This window comes from Populus euphratica, unplaced genomic scaffold, assembly GCF_000495115.2.
Source record: "Populus euphratica unplaced genomic scaffold, PopEup_1.0 scaffold3.1, whole genome shotgun sequence".
NCBI classification, from domain to species: domain Eukaryota; kingdom Viridiplantae; phylum Streptophyta; class Magnoliopsida; order Malpighiales; family Salicaceae; genus Populus; species Populus euphratica.
In genome coordinates, this window is record NW_011499847.1 from 1806634 (window position 1) to 1812805 (window position 6172).

At 33.9% G+C, this 6172-nt stretch overlaps 1 protein-coding gene across 1 annotated transcript; it reads right to left on the minus strand.

The window, feature by feature from the left end:
- Nucleotides 1-1202: 1202 nt before the first annotated feature.
- LOC105140970 (proteasome subunit alpha type-7-like) lies at nt 1203-4159 on the minus strand. Its single transcript, XM_011048022.1, has 3 exons — nt 3876-4159; nt 2810-3224; nt 1203-1565 (listed from the first exon to the last, which is right to left on the minus strand). The coding sequence occupies exons 1-3, from the start codon at nt 4046-4048 to the stop codon at nt 1404-1406; spliced, it is 750 nt and encodes a 249-aa protein (XP_011046324.1). The 5' UTR covers nt 4049-4159; the 3' UTR covers nt 1203-1403.
- Between the last annotated feature and the right edge of the window lie 2013 nt (nt 4160-6172).

Sequence of the window (6172 nt, forward strand, 5' to 3'; positions counted from 1 at the left end):
TGGGCTGAATGCTTCTGAGATTTTTTTTTAAACCCCCCCCCCCCCCCCCCCTCGCACTCTTAGAGATAATATCCCATTTAACATTTTTAAGTATTAAAAAAGTATAACTAATAACATGTTATTTATTTTGAAATTACTTTTCTCAGGATTTAAAAAAATTTAGTAATTAGAGGTATAATAAAAAACCCAAATATTTAACAATTCAACTCTTTAAAACTGAAAAATATTTTGAAACCCATCAAAATAAAAATAACGAAAATATTTTTTTGATGGAAGGAGTATCAACAAGACTTGAATTTATTTTTAATGTCCAGCAAGGTTACGGGGACAAAATTCAAAATTTGTACTCCTAACAAAATCTTCTTAATTAAAATTAAACTCAGTATTTGCTAGAACTCATCTTATTCTAGGTTGCATACCAAATTCCTCGAGCTACTTTTATCACATTTATTAAAGAAACAAGAGTAGTCTTGTTATCCGTGACAAAAAGGATTCCAGCCCTTACTAATTGGGAATATGAAGAAAATTTCTTCCACTATCTATAGGGATTTATTAATATAGCAGCAGTCAAGGAATGATTTGAGTGAGTTTTATGGGTTTCGTTTTAGGTTCCTTTTTCAACCCTTAGTTCAAGAAATTCCCTGATAAAATCAATGCTTGGACCGTGGTCCACGATTTACAATACTGGAGGTCAAGTGATTCTGGGCATGGAATATTCTGGGAAAAAAAGAGAGTGAAGTTATAATAGCCATAATCTTTGTGAAAGCAACAGAGAATTTTTATTACTAGCATACAAACCAGGATTAAATAATAATAATAATAATGGATTGTGAGTCTGAAACGACGAGAGGATCTTGGAAATTTGCAGTTCCTTGCAGCAACAACAAACACAGTCACAGACAAACCAGTTAAAACAAAACAAGGAAAAATCGAAACTTCATTGGATATGATTAGAGTTATGTACAAGGTTCAATAAATTGAAACTTAATTTTCCTCAGTTTCTTGAAAAGGAAGATTAATTTCCCTCTTTCTTTGCTTTCCTTGGTTTAAGGCTGTTAATGGAAAAGGTCTGGTTTTCTCGATTATTAATAGCTGATAAGAGTCCCTAAACTATGGACAGGTAACTCAATTGAAGAGCAATTAACAGTCTGGGAACCCAAATAAAAGTTAGGATAAATATCAATTACCAAATTCAGCAGCCCTTTGAAAATAGCATGTTCGATATTACTATCAAGCAGAAAGCACCATGTCAAAAGAGAGAAGGCTATAAGAGAAGAAACGCAAAAGGAAGATTCTTGAAATCAGGTGCCGTTCGACAAAAGAAAATAACAAAATGTGATATAGCAATGACGAAACTAAATCACATGGACAGTACGAGGTGATGTATGGGAACTACAGCACGACTATGAATCTTTTGGTGGACCTTTTTTTGCAGCTTCTGCTGCTGCTTTCTCCGCTTCAATCTCAGCAACAATTGCATCGATCTCAGCTTCTTCAAGCTGCCGCAGCCCTTGGTCTTTTGTCATCACAGCAATTTCTATGTTCTTCCCCCCACTCTCAACAACCTGATTCCAAGGAGGAACGCATAACAAAAGTAAATATAGGTAAGAAACAGGCAAGAATAATGATTTCTCAGTGACTGCTGAAAAATTGCAGGCAAACTTAAAAAATGAAAAATTAACAGAAGTTACATGTGGAATGACACAGTTTTAAGTTGCTAGCATACTCCGTTTAATTTCCACATAGAGGCACATTGAGTAGTGTTTCAACTACTGATGTTTGAGCTAAGAAATTGTTAACAACAAGAGAAGGAACACACCAAGATAGCTTATCCATTGATGACAAAGGCTTTCAGCTAAAGGAGATTGACAGGTTTCTCAGTTTCATGACCCTTGTTTGTTCTTTTTACCTTTTCTTTTCCATGTTGGATATCAATGAAGGCCAATCAATTGAAGCGATGCATAATCATATGCAAAACAGGTTACATTTCAGGCAAAGAAACATCGAAGGGCACCTGTATTAGTTGGTTAGACCAGTACCTTGACAGCAAAGCATTGAGATAACTTAGATTTGTGAATGAATTACAGCAATCTGGAGAATACCAAATATTGAATGTCCTTATATGGTCATTATTCATGTTAGCATCAGTTCCAAATACCCAAAGATATTGTATGTGTAATGGAAGGAACACATACAATCCATACATGCATGGCTACTCAAGAGATCAAGAAGTTAGCAAAATAAATACAAACAAGTTTACAGAAAAAACAAATTGCATTTCACTGTGAGGTAGATAAAGGAGAGCCTTCAGCAGCATAGACTTTTAAGCTCTCAAAACAAAATTGACAAAGGGGCAAGAGGTAAATGCAATGGCTTACAATGCATATATTTCATTAAACAAGCATACATGTTAGTGTCAAACATGTAAGAACAGCAATTCACGCATAGAGGTTGAACCAAAACCACAATATTATAAGCTGCACACCTGTTGGCTGTATAGAAAAGGCTTGTTAGCAATCCTTTCTACTAGACTTGGTTATACACCAACTATATTTGCAATGATGTTAGGACCAATTCAACCAGCATGATAGCAATCTTATGAAGTGGCAAAAGTAAATAACTTACAGTTGAATCAAATCATTATTAAACATTAATGCCAGCTATAATATGCTCTGAAAAGAACTACTCCCCAAGCACCAGTTAATGCAGCTTCAAAACACAAGTTCAATGCCAAGGAAGACTATGCATGCTCAGGCAATTTGTAACATATGCATTAAAATGCAAACCTAGATAAAAGTAAGTAACTTACTTCAAGTAAAGCACGGATTGCTAACTTCACAGTTTCTTGCCCAGAAGTTTCCTTATAGTTTTTCTCCAAAAACTCCCGCATTGAGTTCGAGTTTCTCCCGGTAGCATTGGCTTTCCATGCTGAAAATGCTCCTGAGGGATCTGTTTGGTAAAGAGCTGGGACACCCAAGTGCGGGTCAAAACCAACAATCAAGGGAAAAAGACCAAAGGGCCTCCCCCCACCACTCTGTGTATACTTCTGTTGCAAACCAGCAATGTAACGTGTTATATATTCAACAGTTACAGGATCCTCAACAGTGAGTCTATAGCTTTGACACTCGATCCGTGCCTTGTTAATCAAGACACGCGCATCAGCCTTCAATCCAGCACATACTAGTGCTACATGATCATCCAAAGATACAATCTTCTTCACTGATCTGCAAACATAACCAGCAAAAAGATTACAAAGACAAGACACTTAAAAAGATTACAAATAATCAGATTGAACACAAAACAAGACACTAGATATCATTACAAAGACATTACAAATCAGTCCAAAATCACACAGACCCCTAATCAACAACAGCAAGAACAACAATCTTCACATCATAAATAAGCTCTACACACCAATATAAACCAAAATACAACAGGACTATTCAAAATCAGACCATATTCCACAGCGCTGCTACAGAAAATAAAAGATTTTAAGTGAAAAGACTTACTCATGTTAATTAACTAAAAATCGACATTTATTTCAAAAAAATTATAATACCAAATTCAAATTCATCAACGGAGAAGCAAAATAACTTCTTTTGACAATCCTCATTCAATACACATATGAACTAATCAGGTCATTATCAGTTCAAACACCACAAAACCATGCCAAATCACAGTAGATACAAGTAAGCAACGCCAATTAAAATCCAGTCACATTCAACAATCACGATTAAACCAGAAATCAATTACTAACCCTAAACCTCAATTTCCCCCCCAAAAAATAAAAAATCTCGCCTTTTCACCACGAACGTAAAATACAAACAAAATCAAGAAGAACCCAGAATTTTAAAATAAATAAAGAGTAAAATTACCTAGAATCTTGAAGTTTAGCTGTGGATTTCTTTTCAACACCAAGAACGACAATATCAGTACCACGAACACCAACCGCCGCATTTCCTTTACGGACAGCTTCAAGAGCGTATTCCACTTGAAATAAATGTCCATCCGGTGAAAACACTGTGATTGCACGATCGTATCGAGCCATGGCTACTCTTCAGTTTTCTCTTGTTTTTGCTTTGCCCTGTTGCAGTGCGGGTCTTGCTTTGCCTTGCTTTTTTTCAGTGAGATCTGTGGGGTGTTTTTTAATAGAGGAAGCTAAAATTCGCACAAGTGAACATCAAAGATCACTTACAACGATGTTGTTTTTGCAACTTTATTCTATTTTTGGGCTTCATACCCAATTGTTATTTATGTTTATGGGCCATTTGTTTTTGCTGGGTCCAAATCGTTGCACTATGTTGGGCTTTGTTATTTTATTGATTTATTTAAACAACTTCAAATCAGATTAATTATTCGTGAAAATGGGGTTTATTGCTAGTTGTTAACTTGTTATGATGAATTTTGCTCTTTTATATAATTAGGGGAATAATAGATTGAGATATTTCTTCTTTAAGTTGGTGAATGAGTGTACCAAATTATTTAATAAATTTCTTAAATTTTCATGGATTTTGTTGGATTTAATTAAAAACCATTCCTGAGTTGATTACTTTTTTTTTTAATAAAAAAAACCGTCAAATCCCTAATTATTTTCAATTTGAATTACTTTTTTTTTTTAAATAGTCAAATCCCTAATTATTTTCAATTTGCTTATGATGTATCCAAATCCCTAACTTTTCTTTTCCTCATTCAACGCCAGTCTACCTCTGCCGAGCGTGTTAAGTGTGTCCATATCCTTATTGCCTCTTTGAAGATGCTTGATGGGAAGGAGAATGATAGGGTTGGTGTAAATGAGTAAATACTTTTTTTTATATTTTTAAAAATAAAAAAATATTATTTTAATAAATTGTTCTTGAAAATATTTTAAGATAGAACATGTAAACTTAGCTACGTGTATCTATCTGTATGGGCACTAACTACCAAGTAAAGTAGGGTTGAAAAAACTAATTGATAACTTGAAAGAACGAGTGCATTTTGAGAGGAGGCAGCAACAACATGTGTTACCCGCACGCAACTAATAATTAAATGTTTTCTATTTGTTCTAAAGAATTTAGTCACCTAAAATGGCCAACATTTCCTCTTCCATCCTCCTTTATGTTAGATTGTGCAAATCAAATTTCACAATGTTTTTAAAATGTTTATTATTTTAAAATATATTAAAATATTTTTTTATTTTTTTAAAATAATGTTTTTTAAGAAAGTATATCTTAAACATAAAAACAAACCGGTCTGTCTTATCAAAGATAAAAACCGGGAGGTGGAGATAGTGGGAAGAGGGTGAGCAAGCACTGTCTCCAATCAAAGCACATATGTATAAAAGATGGCTCCACGGAGATGTCTAGTCGTGGACACAGAAGAAGACTCCAACGTCCATAGGAACAAAACTCATCAATGGCTCTGCTCAAATGCCTACATAAAGACGAGGATAGTGCCCTTTATTGGGCAATGCCACTTTAATCAAAATTGCCATCCACTAAGAGGAAAGAAACAAAATAAACTATTCTTTTAGATGGTTTCGTGCTTCACATTCTGCCCGCTGCAACGTCCATGAAGGTCCTTCCAAATGATAATAAATGATATTATTTGGGTAGTTAATTGTAATCATTGGAGACCGTATCTCTTAAACTATGCCATTTATTTTTTATTTAAATGCTTTGCATCTTATCCAATTTATAATTAGAAAGATAAAAGTACTTGACAAGGAATATATATATATATATATATATAAAGGGTGTTAAAGAATGCAGCGGTAATTGTTTTTTAAAATTTATAAAAATTATTAAAAATCATAATTTTAAAGGTGTTCTCTCAAATGGTTCTAAAAAAATATATATATATATATATATATCATCACATCTAAATAAAAAATAAAATTTAAGATACCAATGAGATTAGTCAAATATAGACGTGTTTACTTTATTAAAAGAATCATCCATCAAATCCAAAATCTTGTAATCGAGTCCTTTTCTTATCATCAAATCCAGCGTTTCAAAAGCAATATGTCCTTATGTTTCTGCCGTGAACAAATTAGATTCCCTCTTCAGTATATGAATTTCAGACAATTATACTTAGAAAAAACGATTAGTCTATTTCTTACAATTATTGTTTACAAGCTCATGAGAATGTCAAGAGGAGGAGGAGGAGGAGGAGGTAACGGATGGCCATGTATCGC